The 27,985-nt window shown below is 36.9% G+C and overlaps 2 protein-coding genes across 5 annotated transcripts in view; both read right to left on the bottom strand.

The window, feature by feature from the left end:
* Positions 1-18,852, bottom strand: part of LOC114474068 (plakophilin-4-like) — a 36,078-nt gene extending 17,226 nt beyond the window's left edge. For 2 of the 3 annotated variants that reach the window (XR_003675342.1, XM_028464023.1), the window contains exons 1-7: positions 18,474-18,852; positions 16,331-16,444; positions 8,370-8,482; positions 8,002-8,036; positions 7,003-7,098; positions 4,061-4,215; positions 2,814-3,219 (exon numbers count right to left, since the gene is read on the bottom strand). Coding sequence is in view for 2 of the 3 variants with exons in the window: in XM_028464023.1 (XP_028319824.1) it covers positions 2,814-3,219; positions 4,061-4,215; positions 7,003-7,098; positions 8,002-8,036; positions 8,370-8,482; positions 16,331-16,423 (898 nt within the window). In the remaining variant the exon portion in view is untranslated. The remainder of the gene's footprint in view (positions 1-2,813; positions 3,220-4,060; positions 4,216-7,002; positions 7,099-8,001; positions 8,037-8,369; positions 8,483-16,330; positions 16,445-18,473) is intronic. The other variant, XM_028464033.1, reaches the window with a different exon arrangement.
* A 1,333-nt stretch (positions 18,853-20,185) lies between these two features.
* On the bottom strand, positions 20,186-27,767 carry LOC114474305 (uncharacterized protein C7orf57 homolog). Of its 2 annotated transcripts, none has more exons than XM_028464528.1 (8): positions 27,635-27,767; positions 26,921-26,988; positions 25,250-25,423; positions 24,807-24,894; positions 24,282-24,399; positions 22,964-23,016; positions 22,754-22,860; positions 20,186-22,226 (listed from the first exon to the last, which is right to left on the bottom strand). In XM_028464528.1, the coding sequence occupies exons 2-8, from the start codon at positions 26,961-26,963 to the stop codon at positions 22,168-22,170; spliced, it is 642 nt and encodes a 213-aa protein (XP_028320329.1). In that variant the 5' UTR covers positions 26,964-26,988; positions 27,635-27,767; the 3' UTR covers positions 20,186-22,167. The 2 variants fall into 2 exon arrangements, with proteins under 2 accessions (XP_028320329.1, XP_028320320.1); XM_028464519.1 differs by having other exon boundaries at positions 22,952-23,016.
* Positions 27,768-27,985: the final 218 nt, after the last annotated feature.

Consider the following 27,985-nt stretch of genomic DNA (forward strand, 5'->3'; position numbering starts at 1 on the left):
CAAATCAAGAATAAAGCTGAAATGTCGTGAATCAAGTCAAAATTTCGAAAACGGACTAAAAGTTGAATCAGACTCAACTTTATTGACCAAGTAATGTATGTTATACACACGAGGAATTTGACTTGGTGAACTGTGCTCTCTCTAATAGTGTAAACATCAAATAATAACAATCAAGTAGAAAAAAAAAATATATATATAAACATAAACATTAATATAAACAGTAGTTAGACTAATTTGTGCAAAATTAAATAAAATAACAAGATAACAATAACACGATAAGATAATAATAATAATAATAATAATAATAATAATAATAAGATAATAGTGCAGTAGTGCATTGAAGAGTAGTGTAGGTGAACGTTTAAAATAAATAATATGTGCTAATGAAGTCAAATCTACGGAAGTTGACGAAGTTGCCAATTCACCATATGACAAAAAACAGCAGATCATGGCCCTCTACAAAATGCAGTGTATCGATGAATGCGTTAATCTATACTTCAAAGTTGGGTTTAATAACAAAGAGATTCTTTATTTGCTTTAAGGACTTTGAAGAGATTTTGCCGAAAAAATGTAATCTGTTAAGAAGGAAAAACCAGTAAAGTTTGGAAGAGGTGGAGCATTCAGTCCATCTGCGGCTATTGAGGAGCTACGGAAACAGATTATGGCCAGTTTTGATGGAGATTGTTGTTCTATAAACAAAAATGAAATTGTGTTCAGAACAACTGTTTGACCAGAGAGACAAGCTTTGATGTAAATTTTCTGTGTTCAAAACAAGGGGACGGGACTTAGATAAGCAAACTGCTTCTCTCGTCTCCTTTTTCGGCATGTACAAACAAAACTTCTGTGAATGCAACCATGTCGGAAATAAACTGAATTAATAAAAAAATAAATAAAATATATGGTGAATTGACTTTAATAGCAAACCTTTGACTTTTATCACGTCTTTTCAACTTAACATTTTCGACTTTATTCCAAATTTGCTCAAAATTATTTACTCCATGAAAATGAACTAATCTGCCTCCGTAACCTCTAATGCTATACAATGTGTGGGAATATTTTGAACCTCCAAAGTGTTGTTTTCATCCTGTGATATTCGACTGATGGAGGCTCCTGCTTCCCAGCAGACTGTCAGAGGTCAGAAAGTGTTGTTTCACTTCATGTCTGACTGCCCTAAACTTGGAAATGGGACATTCCCAAATGGGAACTTTACTTTCCAGCTCACTGAGGACACGGACGACACCAAAGTCCCAGCGGTGACTCACCTGCAGGTCCAGATGTGTCCCATTTACACAGCATAGAGAGCCAGACTGCGGCGCGGCCACTAAGTATACTTCCAAGTTTCCCAAGATGCATTTGGACCTACAACGTCAAAAACCTGAAGCACACTGAGGCTAAATATCTCGATGGGGTCAGTGCCAAAAAAGTTTGAGAACCACTGTAAAATAGAGTGAAAGTTCTCCACTCAAAATGTAATTTAAAAAAAAAAAAAAAGCAAAAACAATCTTTGCGCTTTTATTTTGAAGAGGATATATTGACACTTTTTGAACATTTGGATTAAAAAGCTGATTTTAACAGCAGATAATTTAGAGTAGAAGCATACTTTTCCACTTTAATACCAATAAGAGTTTGAAACCAGATGAAACAAAATGAAATCCATCCTCCCCCTCAAAGATTATTGCTCTACATTTCCACCCTGAGCACGCACCATTAAGGCTTTCGCCAAAGATTATTCCTAAAAACGAGCGTATTTCAGGATGCTCTGAAATAAAAGATCACCTGAAAATATTCATCCTGACAACAGCTCAGTGCAACAGCCGTCAGGTTCCAAATGCTGAATATCAAAGCAGTCGGAGGAGAAATGGATGCCCCACCCCCACCCCCCCATTACTGAGCTAAGACGATCCATTCTCAGCCCCCCAGGGCAGGAGGACTAAAGGACAGATCACTGCATTCACACGTTACACCCACATATGCACATTTTACACCTGAGAGAGGATTTCACTCACATCTGCATAACACTGAGGGTTTACTGTGCTTCAACTGCTTTCAAAACAGACAAATATGGAATATAAATATGGAACTAAAAAGTTATTTAATGATCTTATTTTTCTAAATAAAAAATAGAATTACAAATAGATCATATACATTTTTATTTATACAAAATAAAAATAAAAAAACTATTAAACTGGAGGTTTAGTGGAATTACATTGGCTTTATGTCAAATGCACACACATAATTGATAGTTATCTATTTATTTTATAATTAAAAAAAAACACATTTCCAATTCAGCTGCCTTTATCCACAAAGCACATCAGACATACGCGGGTAAAAAAAAAGCAGTGTATTGGGAGATATAAATATAAATATCATAAAATAAATCACTGTACATACGTAATACACACTAAAATAAGTAAACGAATACTTAAAACAAACAGAGCGTTTAACTAAATTAAACATTTCTTTAAGATGTAGTTATTGTATTATCATCATTATTATTATTATCATTTATGATGGTTTTTGCATTACTACAATAGTGGTACTTTATTATTAAGAAGAAGAAGAAGAAAAAGAAAAAGAAGAAGAAGAAAAAGAAAAAGAAAAAGAAAAAGAAAAAGAAGAAGAAGAAGAAGAAGAAGAAGAAGAAGAAGAAGAAGAAGAAGAAGAAGAAGAAGAAGAAGAAGAAGAAGAAGAAGAAGAAGAAGAAGAAGAAGAAGAAGAAGAAGAAGAAGAAGAAGAAGATGATCATTGATAATGCTTTTAAAATTATTATTATTATTATTTAAAAAGGTCAGGGGTCAGGGGGTCACACTCACCAATGAGGCTGTCGGGTCGGGGCAGGGCACTCCTCTGGTAGAGCCCGTACGGATCTGCTCCGTACGCCACAGACTGGCTCTGCCTGGGCAGGGTGGAGCCGTAGTGCTGTGGCACGGCCGTCATCCCCGACCTGAGCGGGGACCCCGTCAGACCCCGGCCCTCGATCAAGGACAGGGTGGAGCCCAGCCTTCCCCCCGGAGCTGACGGGGACGGGGGCGACGGGCAGGAGGGCGGCATGGTGGTGCCAGGGAAGAGGGCGGCCAGCGGCTTGGGCTCGGACAGGACGGGCGAGTCGTAGGTGCTGCCCTGGGATGTCCGCATGGAGACCCTGGAGGGGGAGACGGTGCGCGGAGACTGACTCCTAGAGGGGAGGGATGCCATTCGCCGCAACACCCGCCCCGTTGCCTGGGAACAGAAAATCAGACACATTTGATAGAAATGTATCCTCTTAAAGCACGTTTCAGGACTTTGTCTGTGCAGCGGCTGTTTCATATCCTTTCAAAATGTGGTCAGTTTTGAAGGTTTGTTTGAGGCGAGGGTGACAGGTAAGGAAAACAAGGAATCTTTTTGGTGTCATTTTGTGTGCATGTTGTTTTTGTTTTGTTACTTTAAATTTTTCTTGTGTGTGTATTTTTGTTGTCTTTTTGTTTATCATTTTCGAGTTGTTTTTTAAAATATTTTTGTGGCCGCTTTATGTTTTACAGTCATTCTTTACGGTGGCTGACATTTAGAAATGCCACAACAAATTTACAATTTTGAAAACAAATGTACATTATAAGCTAAAAAAAGATTTACAATGGTGCATTGTAAATTTGTAAATTTGTTTTCGGCATCTGTAAATGTTTTAGCTAATTATGTATGTTTGTTTTCAAAATTGTAAATTTGTTGTGCTATTTGTAAATGGGTTTTTCACTCCTTAGCCACCATAATTTTTGGTTTTGGAGTCATTTTGCAATATTTTTGTTGTTTTGTGACATTTTAGTGTTATTTTTTGTTATTTTTTTAGTTAGCTTAGCACGTAGCATTGCTGACTCAGCAAGGTCAAAGTGTAAAGGGGCGGGGCTATGTAATTATGTCCACTTACCTTATCATACTGATAGGCGTTTCATTACCTGTATATGTACTATATAAATGACAGTTTCCAGAAGGAAAATGAAACGGCTGCTGCACAGACAGGATCTGATCGAGATTTTAAACTCTGGGATTCTGAGAATTTATGAAGCCACGTGTTGGACTCTGAGCCCACCTGTCCGGACGCTTGGCCCTCAGCTCTGGGGCTCCTGGAAACGGACGCTCTGGGCTCGGAGCGCACAATGTTCTGGTTGCTGTAAAAACTCACGCTGCTGTCCTGGTATCCGCTATCCGAGTACGAGGTCACCTGAGCCGAGTGACCTCCAGAGCCTGAAACAAACCACAGAGAAGTATTCACCTTTGCACACCCTGATCATTTTGGTCAATTTTATTCTCAAAAACCTGTGAGAGCTTAAGTATAGCAGAAAATGCCTAATGTGACGTCACTACAATGATCAGAAATCTGTGAATATTAAGTTTAGCATATCCTTCTCAGTCATTTCTATCGTTAGCTAACAATCGTTAGCATTTTCACACCGGTGCAAATGAAACCGACATTTGACACAAATCCTAGACGTTTCTAGGATAAAAATCCTTTCAGTCACAAATCAAAATACTTAAGGCTAGAACTAAACAAGATTTTTGGACCCAATACCGCTTCTCGATATATTGTCCGATAACCGATATATCGGTGGATACATGTTATAAGAACATTGATATACACAGGACATATAGTGTACACGAACACAAATAGTTGTCTGTTATTAATGGTAGACATGGGACATAAAGCAGAGAAGAAGAGCTCTCCCAAGGGATCTTTACTTCCCCTTCAACAGGACTACTCGCTAACTTCAACCACCAGAGCATCAGCTGAGTACTGTTTAAGGGGAAGTAAAGGTCCCTTAGGAGAGAGCTTCTTCTTCTTCTTCTTCTTCTTCTTCTCTGCTTCATTGTCTCCTACGAAACCAGAGAGTTGGAACTGTCGCCCACCGTGGTCACAGTTTTTTTGTCGGGTCACAACTGTTTCGGTAAACAAAAGATGGTGACATCGGCATCTTTAACTTTTCCTGTTTTTTTAGAGCAACCAAAAGCAGAACAAATTGTCATTTTGACCCCAAAAAAAAGCTGCTAAATGATCTAAAAATCAGGCTGAATGTTTCATTCCAATAAAAAACAATGGGATGTTTACAGGCAGTGGGGGCCGTGTGACATCATCAATCACGTGATTTCAAGATGGCGGAACACAGTAAAGTAGTACCATTTTTAAAAGGTAATGAAATGATTATGATGCATAATGACACATTTTGATATGCAAAGATCTTCTAATAAGTACATTTTAAAGACTTTAGGCCAAACTTGTATTCAGTTTTTTATACTGAATCTGATTGGCTTTCGTGGTAAACATCATTAGTCGTAGCTTTGTGTGATGGACGCATCTAGATTTTTGCAGTTTTAAATACATATTTCATGTTTTTGAGTGGCTGAATGCTTCGGTATGTATAGCGCATCCCCCTTTGAGTAGAACTGAAAGCCTCTGTGTACATAAACTCATACACTTGGCTGTGCGTTGAGCCTTTTGTGCTGTTTCAGGAACAATTGTCTGGCCTACTTTCCTCTGTAGGACGAAGAGGAGGAAGAGGAGGAGGTATTTCTATGCGTTACACGTCCACTCCATCTCTTTGGAATACAAACAAGACCGCAGGCAAATTTGTTTTAACATTTCAGGGCCACGACTCAGCCTTTAAATATTTAAAGGCAGATGTGAAGCTGATCGTGCGAGAATGAGACGACTTCTATAGTGAAAACTGGCTCTATCAGCCAACCAGGTGCAGTGGTTTAACAAAAGCTGGGAGACAGTTTGATGGACCCAAAATGTCAAACGCTTGGTTGAAGACGTGCCTGCGCTCCCACTGTGAATACCCGATAAACTTCTCCTGACAACCGCAACATCAATCAGGGTGTCAATAAATGTTATTCATGCATAAATCGGAGCAACTGTCAGAGAGGCAGAGGAACGGGAAGTGGTAATTACAGGAAGGACCGCTGGGATTTCTCTCAGCAGCTCCTTTTTTTTTGATACAAGAGGGAAAGCAGGCAGAAACCATGGCAACAGGGATTTCATTGGTCACTATATAATACCTGCTGTATATATATATGCTAATCCTTTGTGGTTTCAAAAGTATGGATGCTGAACGTATATGAATCCATCGTAGGGATCGTTTTCATGGGACCCCTTAACATCCCACCCCAAAAAACACGTAAAACAACCCTTCGAGGAACATGCAACTGTAACAGGGTTGGGGTCAATTACATTTTCCAGTTACAATTACGTTTTCAATTACCCATGTTCACTTACAACTCAATTATATTTACAGTGACCAGCATTTTTTCCAATTACAATTAAATAACTTTTTTTTTTTATTCTCAGAAATCCAATTACAATTACGTTCTCAGTTACAATTAATCACAATTACTGAGTCTGAAATAAATAACCTAATTAAAGTTACCTGTACTCTTGTGTTAGCTTTTTGCTAGCGTCTCTTATGATAACGTGTCCTAAATCAGCTGTAAAATACACTAAAAACCAATATCTGACCTATCTATTGGTTATCTTGTTACTCGCTTCCTAATCAATTAAAATCTAGGTTTTAATATTTTTGGCGTCGACATCTGAGCCTTTTTTGTGTCAGTGTAGAACAGTACATAGAACTGTAACTGTAATGTAAGTTTCATGTGCAATCCCAATTACAAAGTCAATTACCTACACTCAATTACAATTCAATTCCGATTACGACAGCAACAGATTTTCTAAATTACAAATACAATCCTAATTACGCCATAATTGTAATTAATTAAACAATTACCCAATCCACAACTGTAATATAAGTTTTTAACTTAGCTGCATTTTTCTTTTTAATATATACAGTAGATCAGATTAAGGTAATGGAGTTTGAATTTGCATTTCCTGCAAAAAAATGCAAGTGAGGATGCAGGTGAGACCGTGAGGACCATTGGCCATTCACTGACCATGTGACAAAGCTCACAGACCAGTTAAAAACAGACAACATGGACGGCCTTTTCTGACGGTCGGTCAGTGAAGCTGAAGATTTAACAGACCCTCACTGTTCTGCAGGGAAGCGCGGTCCGATTCGTGGAAAAGTCCTTCCTCCGTCTGCACGAGACGAGCCGAGGCCTCGGCCTGAGGATCTCCACCTGCGCAAACAACCGCGCGTCACTTTTCCCTGTACTTCAAAAACATGTGCACAGGTAAAGTTTGTGGGTGATTTAGCTTTCAGCAGAAATGACCTTTCATTGAAGTTAAATAACGTTTAAAATGACAATGACATTCCTCTCTGCGTTTAGAATTTACAACAACAATAGCTTCTGCTCACAACTTTGAACTAAAAGTAAATTAAAAAAAAACAGATATTTGTTTTTAACTCAGTGAAAAGAAATATAAATAATCAGATAAATTAACAATACTCAACAATAACAGCATTAAGTATAATATTCAAGTAGTATAAAAGAATATTGTAATATTATTATTATTATTGTTATTGATAAAGTGAACACAACAAATTTACTTTCAGATTAAATAAATAAAAACTGAGAGAAAACTACGTGCCCCCCCCAAAAAATAAATAAGATATATATATATATATATATATAAAAATTAAATAATTAAATATTAGTAGTTTGTATTCAAAGTTATAGAAAAAGTTCTACTAAGTGAATTATGTCAAGTTGGTGTCACGTGTTCTTCCTTTTTGAGTTACTTTAACTAATATTTTTTGAGCAAATGGAACTATACTTCTTTATAAGTAAGTAAAACACAACTTAAGTACACCTTAATAGCCTTAAATACATGCTAAGAATGAAAAAGTCAGATTATTTCTATTATTTCAATTAGGGATTAGTTAAAAATAAACTTAATTCACATGTGCTCTCATTTAAGGTGAGTTTGGATTGAAAATTTAGAAAATGTGGTAAATGTAAAGGAAATTAACCTAAAAGACTGAAAAAAAGATGAAAATTAAAAAGAAAACAATTTTGAATGCGTACCTTTTTATATGCATGACATATTTGTGTTATTCCAGGAGTAGAAGTCCAACTCACCTGCAGTTCTCCATGCAAACGACTTCTCAGATGAGCTTTGGAAGAAAAAGAGAACAAGGATCAAACTTCTCATTTAATCATAGGCAGCGTAAAAAAGTCAAACAAATAGAAAGCGGCCAAAACCAAATGATGAATTTCCCCCCAAAAAAACTATCTAAAAATTAATAACATGGTGAATGGAAAGAAAAAAGTTGAATAAAAAGCAAAGTGAGGCTGAGAACTTAACATTATCATCGTTAACATTTGCTTAATGAACTAAAACATCTTGTTTTAAACGCAACACGGTTAAGAAAAAACTCAGGACACTGAGAAAAGTCGCATCCAAAATGTGCAATATTGAAAACGTGTGATTTGGCCGTCACATCTACCTGCTACTGTCCCCTTCAGGAGACTCAGCTCCCAGCATGCACCTCTCCAACTGGCTCGCCACAATCTGCCGCTCCTCCTCCAGCTCTCGAGTCAGACGCTCAAACTGCAGCTCCTACGGAGAGACGTGAACTGATGATTAGCGCGACGTGAAACAGCAGCGCTAAAGACGGGAGATTCAAACTAGGACTCAATAAAATGACTTTATAGGTTATACAGTATGTTATACGACTCTTTCTGATTTGACATTTCTATTGAAATGAAAAAGTTCTGACAATTTCTTCAGATTTTAGCTCCTTTTGCTAAAAAAATACCCATTTTTTTGTCCATTTTTGCTATATCTTTTTGACACTTTGATACAACTTTTGTCCTTTCTTTATTTTTTTTGGCCATTTATCATCAAAATAAGCAAACTTTTGCCCAATAAATACCACTTCTTTCCTTTTTTCCCTACATGTTAACTCTTTTTGTTCCACATTTTGCCCTTTATCACTATTGTTTGACACATTTTGCCCATTAAAGCTACTCTTTACCATTACAAATCACCTGGTTTCTCTTTATTTGTCCACTCTTGACTGCTTGATGCAAAGGGACATCATCTAAAATCTTGCCTAGGGTGCTAAATTGCTTAGGGCCAGCAGCATTGCCTGTTTATAATTGTAAAAATGACACACCTGGCTGTACATTCCATAAAAAATAGCAGCCCTGTTTTTGTTTTTAGGAGGTCTACACAATACATTAAAAGCATGATGTAAACTTAGAGGACAACATATGACAAAACTGGAGCTTGTGTCAAACTCAAGGAGCGGGGGCCAATTCCAGCCCTTTAGAGCATCCAATTTGGCCCGCAGGAGAAATTAAAAAAAATAAAATGACGGAAAAATTACATTGTAAATTACAAACTAATTCAGTTATAGATAACGCAGTCCCTCAAAATACACATATTTAAATAATCAAACTTTGTTTATATCACATGATGGCAGTCAAGTTGTTAAAAGAATTCTCAATTTTTCCCAAAATCCTGCAATTTTCCTCAGAGATTTCCCCAAATTTTATTAAAAAAAAACAACAATCGCAAAATCATGCAAATTTAGGTAAAGATCCTGCAATGATTTTAATATTTTCGGTAATTTACATACTTTACATATCATGTAAATGTGGAAGTGCAAAGTACAGCATGTTATTGTTGTGTTTTCGACTAAAGAAAATGTCTCCAACTAACCACTGCGTCACATTTAACAACATTTAAGACTTGAAGCGTGGCAGGAAATGGAAAAACACGTGTCGAGTAGTTTCACTTTTTATATTTGATTCATGTTGTGTACCTGTGAGAAACCCACACCTCCATCTGTGAGCGAATAACGAGTGGACCTTTAAACCAGCGCCCACGCTGTGTAGTCCAGCATCACATGGCCAAACGCTGACCCAGATACAAAGGTTTTATCTGTTCACAGATCAAAGCCGTCCTGGTGGAATTTATGTGTCTTTTGTAGTTTTTAAGAGATTAAAAACGAGGAGTACATTAACCGAGCTCAGTGCAGGGAAAGATTTGTTGTTTAATCTCTAAACGTGGCTTTTGTGATTTATTATTATGCACAAAACGGATGGTCTTCTTATTATTAAATTAGTCATTTCAACATGAATGTGTCCTAGTTTGCACTTCTAGATATACATAAGTTACAAAATATGTAAGAAACCCACCATATCCAGGCAATAAGTGACAGATATCAGTCGCAACAGGGTCTTCAGTTTAAATTTCCGAGATTTTGCGACGGAAACTAAGGAAAATATTATGTCATAATTTGAGTAAAATAGAATTTTGTAAGAATTTTGAGTTTTTTTTTCAAATGTAAAAGAGAAACTAAGGAAATGAGGAGGGAAATGAAAACAAAATGCTTGATTCTGGGTTAAGACACGCCCAGTCTATACTATAGAATCTCCAATGAACAATCTATGCTAAGCTAACTAGCTACTCATTACTCAATATACCACTATTTTCACTTTCCTCTCAATCTAACCAACTCGCCACAGATTATAGAGCCAACGGGTGCTCGTTTTCATAAAAGGGGCGGGGCTAACAGTGCTTGTTTGTGACGCAAGGTGGTCCCAATACGTCACATGATCTTGTTCTCAGCCAATAGCAGTATTTCATTGTAATATCAGCCATAGGGCAGTCACTCTGACATTTTACAACAAAATATGACAAATTGAAATATTTTGACTAAAACGTTGAGAGTTGGACCAGTATCAATCAACAGCGCTACTTCATACTCAAATACATTTATACTGGGGGGTTTAAAAATGTCTGCAATCATCCGATATAAGCAACGGGAAAACTGTGGGCAACTGCAAATGATTCATGTTTTCTCTGTCATTTTTACTTTCTCATATAAGACGAATTGGATGCTCCAAAGGGGCAGAATTGGCCCCCGGACCATGAGTTTGACACACGTGCTTTAAAAGGAGAATAAGGTTTTCCTGCTTGGAGTGCAGGGAGAGGTTGACATGCATGTGTACGTGCACTTTGAGAGCAGAAATTCATTTCACGTGGTGCACCCCGCTCTGCTCCCGCTGACATCATCGCCGTCCCAGTCTCTGCTCTGAACAGTCGCCATCCCACGTCTGGAAAACGTGGCCGTGCCAGGCGAACTCTCCCCCGCCATTGGCCGCAGTCCATTGTGCGCCATCACACAGTGTTTCTCTCTCTTATCCAGTGACACTCGCCGTCTGACTCCCACAGTTTGGATCAGTGACAGCCTAGTTCTGCTCAATGTTTACAACAAAACTACAGCCTTAAGCTAGTGAGTATTTGTCTTATATCACTGGGGATTTTAAAAATAAATACGACAACAAACCAAATTAATATTCATTAAAAAAAAAGATCTAGTTTGACTTTAGCACAGTGGCTTCTTTGGGTGTGGTTTATACGTCACACAGCTGTTCAACAGCTATATCAGAGATGGAAAGTGGCGGCGCGGGGGCCACATGCGGCCCTATATCAATTTCTTGCAGCCCCTCAAAGCAAATGCTCAAACTGAAGCCAAAAACACACAAAATGTGAGAGAAATACCCCGAACAACAAATAAAATGCACAAAATGACTCCAAAAAAAATGCTAAAGAAACACTAAATAACTCAGAAAACACACAAATAACACACCAAATTCTTCCAATAGCACACAAAACCACAAGATAAAAATACAGAAAAAAGAATTCAAAGACACAGAACAGTTACAGCGAGATACACAAATGAAAAAAAAATATATATATATAAAACACACAAACACTTATTAATGCTCAGATTAATCATTGGTCTTCTAACCATCTGTGGGTTATATTAATCATTTTAAATAACAGCAGATATGTAATCTACCATTTAAAGCGCTACATTATTCCTAAACCAAACAAAAATAGCTCATCTTGAAACAAGCTAACTCACAAACGCAAAAACCAAAATAGAAACTTAGATAAGGGATTTAACCAGGCTAATCCTAATATCCTGGATCAATTAATCTGGGATGTAACAGCTGCTTCACCAAAGAGAAAACACATACAGTACATTGACAGAGGGATTAATGCTGTGTTTCCCACTAAGCTAAAAGTCAAGCTTAGCTTATCCTGCTGCTCATTTATCATAGTTCCAACTAATCTCACGCAGTTTTTTTTTATAGTTGATAGAAACACATTGTTATGTAAAAATAATGTTACAGAACTTGAAGACACTACGGAGACACTATTTTTCTTAAATAAGCCACATTACTGCACAGAGATTGATTTTTGATCTATATTTTCTTTTTTATGGAGGTAGATTTGTGTGATTATTATTCAATAAAAAAAAAAAAAAAAACTTTCAATCAAAAGAAAAATCAATCTTCAATCATTGAACACTTTGTTTTTCTTTGATTGAAATGTTTTATTTTGTAATTGAATAATAACGACACAAATGCACTACCCATAATAACGGCCAAATACAAAAAAGATGACTTAATTATTTATTTTTTTATTTAAAAAAAAAACAGTTTCAATCAAAAAAGAAAAAAACAAGTGTTCAGATGCAATTATTTGTGTCTCATTAATTGTTTTGCATTTGAACACTTTTTTTCTTTGACTTAAAATATTTATTTTTGATTGAAGTAAACTTTGATTTGATTATTTTTATTGAATAATAAAGACACAAATCTATACACTATATTTTCCACTCGTTTTTTTTTTTTACTTACATGAAAATAGCATTTCTAACACTAACAATGATAGCATCAGCTATAATATAACAATATTTCTCTTGGTTTGAAACCAAGTAAGCAGACACACACACACACAGACACACACACACCTTTGTCTTACCAACCCATAAACGTAACATAAACGTTGACAGCCACATGCATCAAAGGGGGCACCCATGGGTGATCCCTCAGTCACAGTAACAATGTTTTAACGGCTGCACCGCACACAGGCTGTAAATTTGCGGCGCGCTCGGTGCTAGTCTTTAAGATCGATCCGAGCGTGGGGAGCGCTGACGCTGTTATCCAACGTGGAGATTTGCTGAGCGTGCGTTTTGTCTTCCAGCGTCGCCGTGCGTCACAGAGACACACGAGAGCTGCCATATGCACAGAAACAGTCTGCGGATGAGAAGCTACACATATCTGATGATATTTGACAATAAAGAAGGGACAATAGTTCACTGTGTGTCATTTTGGTGGAGGTTGGAGGTTTGTTAACATTCAGAGAGCTCAAGAAGTGACTGAATCATTCTGTGCACCGGTGCAGTCTGAATTATTTAAGCCTTTCTTGAGAGAAAATAAAAATGCTCTCCTAGAAAAGGACTTTGGTAAAAGTGTTTTAATCCAAAAGTTGTTCTCATAATTCCTCCGATAAGGGTTTACTTCACAAATGTTGATGGTAGAAATCGGTCTATAAATGGTCATGTGACTTGGACTTCGTAAAATGTTTTTGCGCATTGCATTGTGGGTGGGAATCCCGTAGACGAGAAGAATGCAAAGATTGCGCGGAAGCAGAAATGTCAGTTATCGTCACAAGCAGCTCTATACAAAGCACAGATGTGGAAGTCTCACGACTCAGAGTAAGACTTCTTACTTTTGAGATCCTTTTCTTTCATCACCTTTCTTCTGTATATATTTTCTTCGCACAGTTTTCTTCAGATTTTAAGAATGAAGGTGTTAAAAGTTGAAAACATCTCGCGGGTTTGTTGTGGTATCTCTCCAAGTTCTAAGTATGATTTCCCAGTGAACATTTTGCCATTCGTTGCTGTGGATTTTTTGCAGATTTCGCTTCAAAGCCAAATTTCTTACATCAAAGGACAAAAGTCATGCAATGTACAGTTTTGTCAAAATATTGCATTTTTACGTGCGCGAGCCCCATCAAACAGGGGCCAGGATGTGCTCAATGCCTCTATTTATACGTCAGCTCAGGAAAGGCCGATGTTGACGTCATGGCAACGGAACAAACATGTAACCTGCTACATCAACTTCAAAGGCAACTCGGAAGGTCGGTGACAAAGCAATTACTCTGGAGGTGCATTATGTCTAGTTTTAATCTTTACTATATATTATATTCAATATTTCATTTAGAAAAATTAAAATACAGTCAACAGAGCAGTTTTCAACCTGAAAAGACGACATAGAAATAAAAGCATTTCACTTTGACAGGACCAGATCTAATCTTTAAACATGACTTGTAATGAACTAATGCTGAGTTACTTTGTGCTTATTATAGATGATAAGAGTTGTCCTCTCTTTTGGCTCAGCTACTTTTAATGGGGAGAATAAAAAGCATCACAATTAACTGATGTGCTCCATTTAGCACGTCTAACTTGACATTTCACAGCAGGATTCGCTAAGAGTAGATTCAGCAACACAGAGAGGAGTTGATGATGTTTTCCAGTCACGGCCTACGCTGCAGTCTGTGAGAAGCTGCACCGTTCACCATTTGCTCCAATTGTCAGGATGGAGAGTCGCCGCACAGCGAAAGGTGCTTTCATTACGCAACAGGGATTACCTTAATGCACGTTTCAAACTCAAGGCCCGGGGGCATAATCTGGCCCTCCAGAGCATCCGATTCGGCCCACAGGAGAAGGTAAAAAAACGTTAATTATTGTGTAGATTATAAACTGATTCAGTTGTGAACTGGTGTTGAAATAACTTGAAATAAATAAATCAAAGGACATTTAAGTATCCGTCACTTATTGATTAGATATTGGTGATGCCTTCTAATGATCGAACTTGTCCGTATTTGGCCCTTGTACTAAAATGACTTAGACACATATTAAGGCAGGGGTGTCAGACACTTCAAATATGGAAAACAAATATCTGATTGGCAGAATGCAAGATCTTAGCCAGAGAAGCCCCGCCCCCTCAGTAACAAAAATAAAACTTCAGTGCAATTCCTGCCATTGAGTATTGACTAGTTTATCTCATTCTGAGCTTCTCTGTCACACTGGAAAGGAGGCTCCTCCCTCCTATTGATATAAACTATCATCAAATTAAATCTCACAGTTTTTAGTGCTGATATTCTTTCGTTGCCACATCAAAGGCCGTTTTATGGGCGTCGACTTCAGCGTCGCAGAGATTTTAGTTCCACACAGTCCAGATTCACTAAAGAGCAGGAAATGATTGTGTAGCTACACACGTTCTCCTCTTCCTCCTCCGCTGCTCAGGATAATCTCTTTTATGATCAGATGAAGACAGTGTAGACCTCAAAGATTTAAAAATATAAATAATAATTTAGAAACATTTGCTCAAAAAAACATGTTGAAGGTTGAAATTGGTGTCCAAAAAATGTATTTTGATTGATTTTGAAACAGTTGACATTTTCAGAAAAGTTTTGCGCATTGCATTGTGGGATGTGAAAAGCAAAGTTGCACAAAGAAAACCAAAGAAACTTGTTTAGGGGAAAATGATCCAGATTGACTTCACAAAATGAGCAATAAAAAAAACAAAGAAAGATGAACCTAGAAAACAATGAAATGAATCACTAAGAACACAAAAGGAGGCACAAGTGAACCATTAAGTCCTAATTACTATACAAAGTTTCATGAAATAATCTCTAAAAACACACTAAAGATGCTTTTTCACAGCAAATTTTGATTTAGTTTTGTCACAGGCTTTTAGTCAACAAGACTAATTCAGGTATAGTCTCATTTTATTTTATTAAAATCTGTTACAGATGTAGTCGACTAAAATATACAGGAGTTTGTGCATTCTTTTTAATGATTAAATTAGCATTTTTTAACCTGACATGGGATGGTATTAATGTTTGTAAATACACAAAGACAGATTTGATGTGATCAATGTGTCACGAGTTTGTGACAAAATTATAGTTTTATTAGTCGGCAAAAAAATAAATACAATTTGACACTGTTTTTGTTAACATGGGTTGTTTCGAAATGTTACACTCCGTACTATACACTACACACTCAATGAGTATATAGTGTCATATACTATTAGTGGAATGATGAGCATTCCCACTGAAGTATACTTTAAAGTTTCCCAAGATGCATTTCAAACCGACAAAGACAGGAAGCACATTGAGGCTAAATAGATTTTACGTTCCGCTCGCAATGCATCATGGGATGGTTGAGTATGAGTAGTGTGCCCACCGTGCATACTTAAAAAATGTCACGATATAGTTTACATCCTGGTATTTCTCATGTACAGTACTTAATTTTTCCATACTATCTAATGTGAACGCACTACATACGGCATTAATTTTGACTTCAGACTTAGCATGAGTTGTACGTTAGTGTGCGATTTCGAACATAGCAATAGTCTAGTTTTAGTCGACTAAATCTATGACGAAAATGTTTTGGTCGCCAGTCCAATGGTGGCTGATACACACCTCAGTCAAGCAGATCGAGGAAGAATATTTGTGTAAGTATAATCTTCACTCAGTAGTCAGAACTCATCCAATCAGACGAAGGCACAGACACATCTCTGAAGCTCCTCCTACCTGCTCCTTGACCGAAGCCAGCAGGTTGTTGGTGGTGGTGGTGGTGGTGGTGGTGCTGGTCTCTGACAGCCGACGATGTTCCCCGTCCTCCATCTCTCCTCGCCCTCTCTGACCCTGCACAGCGTTCAGTGAGTGTTAATAAACCCAGACAATCTAGATCTAGATCTAGACCAGTGGTTCTCAGCTGGTCTCAGCCTGGGACCCACATTTTGCCACGGACATTAAATCGCGACCCACTTTTGTTTTGTTTTTTTAGAATTCAACCAACAAAATTTTTATATTTCAAAAATAGCTTTTGAAAACACACATATATATAATATCTTTTCAAACATAAATCTATATATTTTCCTGTGTAACATGCATTTCACAGCATGCCTGTCAAAAGAAAAGTTTCTTTCAAAATAAAGTACAACCTGAGAGACAATAAGCATTTATTTAATTTTGACCAGCCGTCCGCGACCCACTCTTGGGTCCCGACCCACCAGTTGAGAATCACTGATCTAGACAATGCGTTTACAGAGTAAATCCAGGTGAGAACGCTGCGAGAGAAGCAGCTTTGAGAATTAAGTTAAGGAGAACAAACGTCGGAGGACATTGGCCTTGAAGATGATTGGCAGCTGAAATGGTCTTGTGATATCAAAGCCACCTGCTCACATTAAAAGACATGGCAACAGAACCAACTCTCATGATTGGCTGCTAAAATAAACCTCTTGACATTTCATTTAACTTACAAAAACATAGCAGTATTTGTTTTTCCCTTCAGATGCTGACTCTCTCTACCCTCCATTCTTCTTCTTCTTCTTCTTCTTCTTCTTCTTCTTCTTCTTCTTCTTCTCCTTCTTCTTCTTCTTCTAGACTAGATGCAGGAGAGGCATGTTGCTGCCCCCACAGGCCAAAAAAGGAAGTGTGCATGGATCATAAACTAAAATAAAGCGCTATAAAAATCAAATTAATTTACCATGATGAACATATATTATCAGTGTGATTAGAGTCAGTCTGGCAGTGGCATTTTAAAGAAATAGTCATTTACTTATATTTATTATTGTCAAATGAGCTTAAAACTTTTATAAATAATAAACTGTTTGTTTGTTTTTTCTTTTTAAAAATATCGCATCGATTTCATGAATTTGTCGTAAAAATGCAATTTATCAGTAATCCTAAACCTGATTGTGGTGAGTGTGGAAAAATCACATTATACACAAATCAATGTTTGTTAAAATTTCACAAAAATACAATGTCAACATATGGTCATTTGATCCATAAAAAAAACTCAGAAACACATTTGATGCCGACATTTCAGAGATTTTCGGAGACCCGCCATTGTCCTACTGATTGAACTTCCGGTAAACTTCAAAACAAGAGCCCTATTTACAAAATAGTTAAAAAAAATAATAAAAACTAATAATTGAAGACAGGAAGAGATGCTTTTGTTTTGTAAAGTGATGTTTGATTTTTAGCTTGAACCTGGTCCCAGGATGATTTTACGTTCCGCTCGCAATGCATAATAAATTGTTTGTTTTTTCTTTTTAAAAATATCATATCGATTTCATTGAACCCAGTGTCGTGTATTGTATCGTACGGCGACGATAATCCCATCCCTAGTAAACCAAAGGAAATATAAGGGTAGGGTAGCCAACACGTTTAATTTCTGTAGATAAAATGGTGAATATCTAATAAAATGTACTGTAAATTAGTAATATTGTAAAGTATTTTTGTTGTAAAAATGCAATTTGTCAGTATAAGCCTGTGTATACTTGCTAGTGGTGAGTGGAGAAAGATTATACACAAATCAATATGTTAAAATTTCACAAAATATGATAAATATGGTAAAATAAAAAAGGTTAAAAATAATATTAATGTGTATTTTTTTAAAAAAAAAAAACTTTAACAAATAGCAAAAATGACACTGGGTAATTATGATTTTCAAAAGGTACACATAAGACTTTATTATTAGTTTTTTTTTTTTTTATTGTTCCTGATGAGGTCCAGACCCACAGATTGAGAACCACGCTGTCACCACCTTATAATGAGGCTCAGTGGGATTAAAACGCAGTGTGTTTTTGTTTTTGTGCTCAGGTGCGGAACATAAACGCATTTGGTGAATCCAGAGCTCGCGCCCCGACAAGGACGTGCTGACACTCACCGGACAGATGTTTCTGGCGGAGGCCGGCCACAGCTGGATGGATCCGTCCTACGAGGCGCGCATCCTCCGCCGTGACAGCTGCTGCAGCCGCTGCATGGCGCCGCGCGCGCTCACACGCAAACAAACAAACGCGTCCTCTCGTGTGGCGGTGTTACAGTCTCGGTGCACCGGTTCACCACCCTGGCCACGGTCACCGATCAACGGCGTGTGACGTCACCATGCGGCTACGGGATTATGTTCTCCGCCGCGCGGGTCGATTCACAGACGGCGCACGAGCACGTGCACTGGGACGCGTTCTGCAGGAGAAGATGCAGCGGCTCTATGTGCACATGCACTGCAAAAGGCTGCAGGGCGCGTGAGTGCGCGTGTGCACGCCGGATATGGGAAGTAACGGAGTAGAAATACTTCGTCACTGGAGGCGAGTATGTGTTTTCCAGGTATCGATACCAAACTGGAGTTTTTGACTTTTGCATTTTATTTCTTTCATTTTTACTCAAATATTTGCACTTTCTACTCGTATTAATTATGGGAAAACCTGGCCAAATTAATAATAAATGAATAACTAAAACGTGAAAAATAACAAAAAGAAAAAATTAAATCAGTTTTAACATTGTCTTTTTTTTTAAATAAAATGTGTTTTATATGTATGAAAATGATGAATAAAAGTTTAAAATAAATAAATAAATATTTGTTTTCTTTTTTATTCCCACTTTTATTTATCAATTTTTATTTCATTTTTGGAAAATATTTTTTATTTTTGCATCAATTAAATAAGAATGTGTGTATATATATATATATATATATATATATATATATATATATATATACATAGAGAGAGAGAGAGATAACGTTTGTATTTTTCCCACTTATATTTATATGTACTTTAAATTTTCTCTTTTTTCACGTTTAATTATGCCTTCATTTATTTTTATTTTTTATTTTTGTCCTCCATAGATTAAGATAAACGTGTGTCACATTCGAGAAAATAACACAAACACATAGTTTTCATGAAAAAAATCAGAAGACCTGATATCATCCATTATAAACATATTAGAAATATTCAATAGGGTGGAAATGGAGGTCCGAAAATACAATTTATTACTTATATATATATATATATATATATATATACATTCGCCGATATCAGTGATGAAATTACTATGATTATTTAAATAAAACACAATTGTACTCATCTTATTCCATTAAAAATGCCACCATAACCATTCCATTTTTCCAGCCAGAATAAAATGTAAATATTACACTGTGGTATCAGAAAATTATGTATTCATATAAATAATATATATATATACACGTACGTGTTGTATTAAATGGGTGTACATTCTCTCCAATTTAATTCCATTACGATTGTTATTATTGACAGATTTTAGATTAACAATTATTAGATTGTTGCTGAGCTCATAATTCAGCTGCTGAATTATTTTACTTCTCTTTTGAGCAACTCCTCAAAGCACCTTCAGCATGTATGAAATATCAAAATCATCAGGAGGACTTGCCTGCTTTGTACTACAAGTTGAAAAATGTGACTAATCGACATTTGGAAAATTAAAAGTCAATAATAAAATGGTGAATAATGCATTGTGGATTTTTTTTTCAACAGCTCTAATATACATACTGTACATATATCCACTATTTACACACATTTTATACATATATATGTTGTTTTTGTGGAAAGAACACAAAGACACACTGTATTACATGCACATGCCCATTTATTTCAACAATAGTCTCACACTGAGCTTTCTTCCTCCATTGAAATCAATACAAACACCACAAAAAAACCAACCTAAAAGAACAAGGACATCACTGTGCAAAGTTCAGGCCACCAGAAGTTCCCTTTGACCGCTTTGTAAACTCATAACAAATTAAATAACCTGCGCATTTAAAAACAAACTTTAAAGTGTCAGTCATGTTAAACAATGGTCCTTTCACACTAAATCTACATAAATCAAAAGCCACTGCTTCATCGTCACGCGACCCCACAAACAAACAAACAAAAAACCTAGACATATCAGTAGAAACATGAAGGGGAGGGAAAAGTGTGATATAAAGTTTTTAAAGCTCAGATTAAACTCTGAAGTCCAGAAAATTTTCCTTTCACTTCATTTTGGTCCTGAAAAGTGTTGGACTCAACACAAAAGTGGCTGCTTTTGAGTTTCAATCAGATAAAAACTGAAAAAATAATCAAAATTATTTTAACTAAATCATTTATCAACCTCATGAAATCCAAATTGTAACACTTGGCACATGTTTCTTTATTATTAGCACCGGATCTGTTGAATTATTGCAAAGAAAGCAACTTTTCCTAACCCTAAAGTAAGTATTATTTATTTTATTTATTGACTAAAACTAAAGTTTCATGCTAAAATGAGTCAGTGAAATAAAAGACAAACAAAAATAATCTTTTTTTGCAAGCTATTAATACTTGGTTATAAATAGTGCATCTTGCTAGCTGCATAAGCTAATAAAATGTTACATCCTGGTTTTTTTTTTTTTTTTTTTGATTGGACGAGTTACAAAGAAAATTAAATATGTTAACAGCACAGATGAAAGTTTTTGCTTCGATATTAAGGTTTTAATTTCCTGTGATTACTCTCCAAGCCTGTAGGTGGCAGCAAACCATTCATTTCTACCTGAGATTTCCAATATGTCCTCACATTACAGTACACTGTACAGTCTTTAGTAGTTTATAACACCAGTGTCTTCAGTTTAGCAATTTAAGGGAAAAATTACACTGGTGTCACAAATTATTTGGTTTCCTTGTTAATTGGTGACCAAAGATGTTGTATTAACATTGAATAACTTTGCATACCAACACTGAAGAAGAGTTAAAGACATTTAAGATCTGTTTCTGTGTGGTCACCAGTTAGCACGGATACCAGTCAATCTGCGACACTAGGGAAGTTCTTATAGGCTTAAGACAAGAATGAAAACCTGTTCAAATCTTTACGTGGGTACATAAATAAAAAAAAAATTGTATTAATCTCTAATTTTAGACGCTTCTTTGATGAAAAAATAAATACATTTGAAGGTAAAAATGTGCGGCTTGCGCATTTAGATGAAATACAGCTGTCTGACCTTACAAACATAACTTTATTTAACATTAAAGACTAAATACAGGATGGAATAAAATAAATACATTAGATAAATATTCAGTTTTAATTAAAAAAAAAAAAAAAAAAAGCTAAGCTTCTGAGCAAACTGCGATGATTTGTAGTTTATCTGACCTAAACACTGTGGTTGGAGGGAATTGGAGATTAAAGCGACGTGGCGCAAATTTAAAAAAAAAAAAAAAAAAACACTTTTGGCCCCTTTAAAACAAAAAAAACTTAACGTTTTCTTCTGGTTAATTCAAGAAAACACAAACCCAAACACTTCACATCACGTCACTGCACAAAAACGTCTCCATCTTCATACAACCAGGGAGGGAAAACTGCAGCACCTTCCTTTCTTTCCCGCGCTAATGACCCGTCGCTCAAATGGAGGGAAAAGACAAAATACTGCCATCACGTGAACACTAGAGAAGTAAATGCTGCGAGGGCGGCGGCAGCGGCGGCGGCTTGGCGTTAGCATGAGTAAAAACCCACAGTCAGTGGAGAAACAACAGATGTGAGATGTTTGTGACATCATAAACGGACGGTACGATGCGTTTAACTACAGGCGACTAAAGGACGCTTCACTCTAGGTCGTCCACGTCCTCCGTGGTGACGGTGCTCGTCTGTTCGGACGTCACGCCTGGAACACGGAGACACAAAACACGCTAATTAGTCATTGGAAATCTGGGATTTTATTTCATCTATTCAATTTAATTTTTCTTATACTCAAGAGAGAAAAAAAAAGAAAATAAAAAGGAAAAACTACGATCAATGATTTCATTAATGATGATCAATAAATTACTAGCTTGAACCAAACTAACAATAAACAATAAGAAATTGACACATTAACGTACACACACTCACCAATAATTAGTTGCTCATTAGCATATAAAATCAGTAACATATTGGGTCTCAATGAGTCATTATTAAGCACTTATTAATGCCTAATTATACAACCAGTAAACCATTAACTAAGAGTTTTTCCTCAATAACCTCAGAATTATGTTATAATGCTAATAAGCAACTAATTAATGATCCACCTTTAAAGTGTTACCGAAAAACTGTAAAAAATAAATACATTTTGAAATGAATAATAATAAAAGAACAAAACTACCTAATTCATGTCAATAAAATAAACAAAATACACAAAAATAAAATGTGTGTTACTTGAGGTGTCGTCGTCGTTGTTGTTGGACTTTTTCTTCTTGTCCTCCATGTAACCATGACTCAGCAGTTTGGACATGCTCACAGGAGGAGCTTTCTTATCGTACGACCTGAGAAAGAAGAAACAGCAGAACATCTGTTAAACCATCGCCCAACGTCTCCCGCGGAAACCAAAGGAAACAGGAAGTCCGCGGCTCTCACGTCCTCTTGTACTTGTTAGTCACAGTCAGTCCCTCCATCTGAAGGGCGGCGCCGTCCGGAGACGCCTGCGGGCCGGGGGCACAAGAGCAGACGTTTAGCTACAGGTTTGGGGGGTTTACTGCAGAAACAACGAGGCATGATGGAAACCAAACAGGAGATGCAGTTAGCTGTGCGATGGGGAGGTGGGTGAGGGAGAAAAAAACCAACACAAACTGACCTAACAAAGCGCTCACACTCACTTCAAAGAACGTTTCCAATTCAAAGCACAAAATCTTAAACCAGGAAAATCCTTCGTACCCTTCGTTCTTTGGTTAATTCTTTTCAAAACCAAATAAAAAAAATAGAAAAAACTGTTTTGTTTTTTTAGTTTCAAAAACTGGTGCATTTCTGATTGGTTTTAAAATCTAAATAATAATTGCCACATATTATATTGTTTTGTCTGTTTGGGCAGATGATTCTATATTTATACCGGAAAAATCTGTGACCATTGTTTTAAATAAATCAAAAACAAAAAATGAATGTTATGAAAAGCACACACGATATGTGATTAAAGGAACCAGAGGTGGTGTAATTAAGCTACTGGTGCTCCTCGTTTCTTGTGATCAACTTCCGTGTGTGTTATAGCAGTTAGTGGCTAGCGGTATTATGATATTAAAACGCGTAAAATAAATACATTTACTGCCCTCAAAAAAGCTGTGTAATTGTTTTTGCAAAAGTGTCAAATGGTAGAAGTTCTAACATCTATTGTTCCTCACAGTCGATAGTCAGTCACCAGTTTATTTGGATACTATTTGGACCGTAACACGGCATAACAAAATATAAACGTGAGCAGCGTTTTATGAGCTAAAACATCCACCGACTGTATGAAAACATGAGCAGGACCAAAAAAACTGCTGAAATAAATCCTAAACAGTCCTATTGGGTGAGGACTGGAGACCTGGTCCAGCACCAGTGGAGGGAAACCAGGTACAGCAGACTTCTGTTCTCGCTCTAAAAATTTGAAACTGAAAAACGCTTTATTTGTTCTTTTGATTTGGTTTTAAAACAAAACAACCAAAGAACGAAGGGTTCACGGATTCAGGAAACATCTGCAGGATGTTTCTGTTTGATTTAAAACTTGGATTTTCACTCACTTTCTGTCTGCACTCACCTGAACTTTCACTTCCAAAATGGGCAGCAAAGCTTTGACACAAGTGAAATCTGAGCTACCAACTTCATGGGGCGGATAATCAGGTGGAGGAAAAAAAAGGGATAAAGTGACAAAAAAAAAAAAAAAAAGTCAAAATGAAAGATGAACAGATGGAGGATGGTGATTGGTCGGCCCGTTCACCTTCTCTCTGTCCGGGGAGAAGCTAACAGCCTCTTTGTCCCAGCTCGTAGTGTTATCAGTGCCAAAGGGAGCAGACAGAGGCCTGACGCCGCTGCTGGGAGACGTCGCTGCGTTTCCACTGCAAGCACAAAACCACCACAAATTAACTCAACTTTAAGATTTTTTAGAAAATGTTTATTTTATTTTTTAATTATGTATTATTTAAAAAAATTAAAAAAAAGATACAAAAAATTGTATATTAAAAAAACATAAAAATCCCCCCCTCCCCTTCTTTTCTTTTTTAATATGGTACAGAAAATTAATTAAAATATATTTTTCAAACTATCAAAAGACAAGCAATGACAATGAATACATATAATTATTTTATTTTTATGACCTGCAAAAAACATCTATTTTTAAAACATTATTTCAGGCAACAAAAAAAAAACATGCATTTTTTTTACATATATAATAAAAAAGAAAGTTTTAAAATGTTTAAACAAATAATAAATACATTCAATTGATAAAAAAGGTGATTTTTTTTACCCGTTAGACTCGGCCTCTCCAAACCAGTTGTGGGGGCTGTAGGGTTTCCTGGGTTTGTCGTCCACGTCCACGTCATGACTCAGCAGCCCTGTGTTGGGGAATTGTAGACCTCAGTGTATGTAGATCAGCAGTGTCAAACATAAGGTCTGCAGACCAGAAGTGGCCAACCAGCATGTCTAATTATGGTTATTTATTACAAATGATAGCCATCACATCATGTGTATTACTTACTATTTACCACAGGTGTAGTCACAGTAGATTTCTGCTGGTTCTAACACTAATTCAATCATGTTTTCATACTGGTTTGCAGCTAATAACTCAACCGGCTCCCGTTCTTGTACATGTCTAATCATTTCTAGATCTCGCCAACTTGTGATCGTCTTGTGTTCATAGTTTTTCTGCTGCTGCTCGTGTGTCGTTGCCATAGTAACCCGCATCCTTACCCTTGTGTCCGCCCTGCTTGGCCAGCTTGGTGTAGTCCGAGTCCGTGGCGAAGATGCCGACTCTCCGACCGCTGGCTCGCTCCACGGGCTCGCTCTCGGTGGCGCTCTGACACAGGCCGGGGATCTGAGAGGTGGGTCCGGTGGCGCTGTTGTTGGCCACACCGGGTTTGATACCTGCGCAACACACACACTCAGCTACAGCACGATCTAAACCCACAGAAATAGCAATATGACACGGAATATAGCCTCAAACGCATGTTTTGGGACAATATCATGCATTTACAAGGTATTAATTCTCATAAACAGGTGGGCAAAGAGACGGAAAGGTCACATCTTGTGCGATGTAATCTTGGGTGATTTCAGCATGTGCTTTTGGCGCATTATTACAGCAGAGAATTATTAAATTTATAACAATAGATAACTTCTTTAACCATATTAAGCATGTCTGGCATGATTTCAGGTAGGTCATTAGCCAGTAATGACGTCCATTTAGGAGAAGACGATGTCATGGAAATGAAAACGAGTGCAGCACTGCTTGGAACAATCACAAAAAAACATGATCACCAGTCAAACCACAACACCCTCACACTGTAGATCAGGGGTTGTCAACATAGGGGTCAGGACCCCATTTGGGGTGGTGAGACACCGGGAAGGGGGTCACCGGATGCCTTTAAGTTATTAAGAATATTTTGTGAACAACTCAAGCCCATTTTTGCTTTTTTTTTTTTTTTTACCATTTTTCTGCAACTACACCATACTTGACCAATTTTAACCTATTTTATTACTTTTTCTTGCCTCTTAATGCATTTTTGCTACACTTCCATTTCAATGCCTTTCCTGCATTTTACATGACATTTTTTCTCCACTTTCAAGACATTTTTGGCACTTTTTCCACCTAATGACGCATATGTTGACCCATTATTGTCACTTTAAACCTCTTTCCACCAGATTTCATGCTCATTTTTGCCAATTTCACCACATTCCAGATTTTTTATGCTCATTATTTGCCATTTTAAACTAACTGTTCTTACTTTAATTTTACAAAAACCACCCCTCACCCTATTTCTGCCTCTTTTAAGCCAATATCAACACTCTGAACCCTTTTTGACACTTTTTCTGTCCGTTTTTGGCCACTAATTTACAAATTTTAACCAGTTTCACCACCATTTTTGATCACTTTTAACCCATTTTATTTCTGATCAAAACAAGGATTTACATCTTTAAGATGACTATATACTATGACGCAAAAAATAATAAACTTCCTGGATAACAGTGGGTATTATTATTAAATAAATAAATGTGGTTATCACAGATTCATAGAACGATGAACCTGCTCCTAAAGATACAGGATAAGGGTTGGGGAAACATCTGAGCTAATTCAGGATATTTTAGTAGTTTTGACGTGTGTGTGTGTTTCAGATCACTCCATAGTGCGTACTGACCCAGAACACAAACCACGCCTACGTCTGAAGTTCTCTTAGAGCTGAAGAAGAAGAAAAAAAGGACGTACAAACTACTGACCACGATATTTTTTTATTTTTTTCTGCCTAAAATCTGTGGCTCACTTGAAATCAAACTGGTCAGCATTTGGCCCCTGAACTAGAATGAGTTTGACACCCCTGAGCTGAAAGATGTTGACGTTAAATTATTAAGGACTGTGATGACTTTTACCTCCAGGTTTGGTCCTTCGATGGTTGGGCACAGCAGCACTCATTTTGTCTCAAGACGAAAAAAACAACCTGGCAAAAGTAAAGAAGCTTTATTTGTCATCAAACAATGGATTAAACAGAGTCGCAGAGGTTCAATTCTCCTTAAAAGTATTAAAAATATTTCAGGATAAGTTAAGATTTCATCATCTGTGAAGTAAATATGTGGCTATTAGAGCCACTTATGACAGTATTATGAAATAAGTATACATTTATTATAGTCTTAATTTAAAATTATTGAGGAAATGCAACCATTTCTAAATGTTACATTATGTTTTTTAATTGATTAAATATATATTGTTCTTAACTTACATCATGTAAACTTAGATGATTAACTGAGCGATGGCAATTAATAATCGCCTTTTTAATATGACCACGTCATAAAATGATTAACAGGTTATCATACTGAGGCTAAAACATTATAAACTGTTAATAATGAACACGTATATGAACCACAATGTGCATTAAAATGTACTAAATGTATAAACTCAGTTTGGGTTTTTAAGGCGTGTTATCTGTCAGTGTGGTTAACAAAGCAATGCTAATGACGTTAGCCGCCTAGCCGGGTGTCGTTGCATCTTTTAGCACTTATCTTACTTCGTGCAGCGATGATGTTGGGAGTTTTAATGCACCAGTAAAACTCCAACACAACCACAGAGAATATTGGGTCCTCCTTTACCTGTAATTTCTCCTGTGTTGTGATTTTAGGCTTCGCTGTCGCAGCTAAACGCCGTTAGCTTCTTTACGCAGAGCTTTACTTACGGTACGCCGGTCAAAGATCGTGTATGAGATAGGAGCAGCCTCTCGGTGACTCACTGTACCAGCCAGATTACTGGATTTAAAATGGGATCAGAGTGATAGCTCTTTAGTGACGTTTTTTCTTTAACGTACCGCATTTCTATTGGATTTGCGGAGGACTTGTGCAGTCGTATGAAGAGACGATCTTTGCATCCGCGTAAAGAAAACAAGGAAGTAAAAAAGAAGGAATAAAAAGTTTTAAATGTTTGTAGTGATCTAAATGCAGGGTTGT

Source organism: Gouania willdenowi, chromosome 2, assembly GCF_900634775.1.
Source record: "Gouania willdenowi chromosome 2, fGouWil2.1, whole genome shotgun sequence".
Lineage (NCBI taxonomy): Eukaryota > Metazoa > Chordata > Actinopteri > Blenniiformes > Gobiesocidae > Gouania > Gouania willdenowi.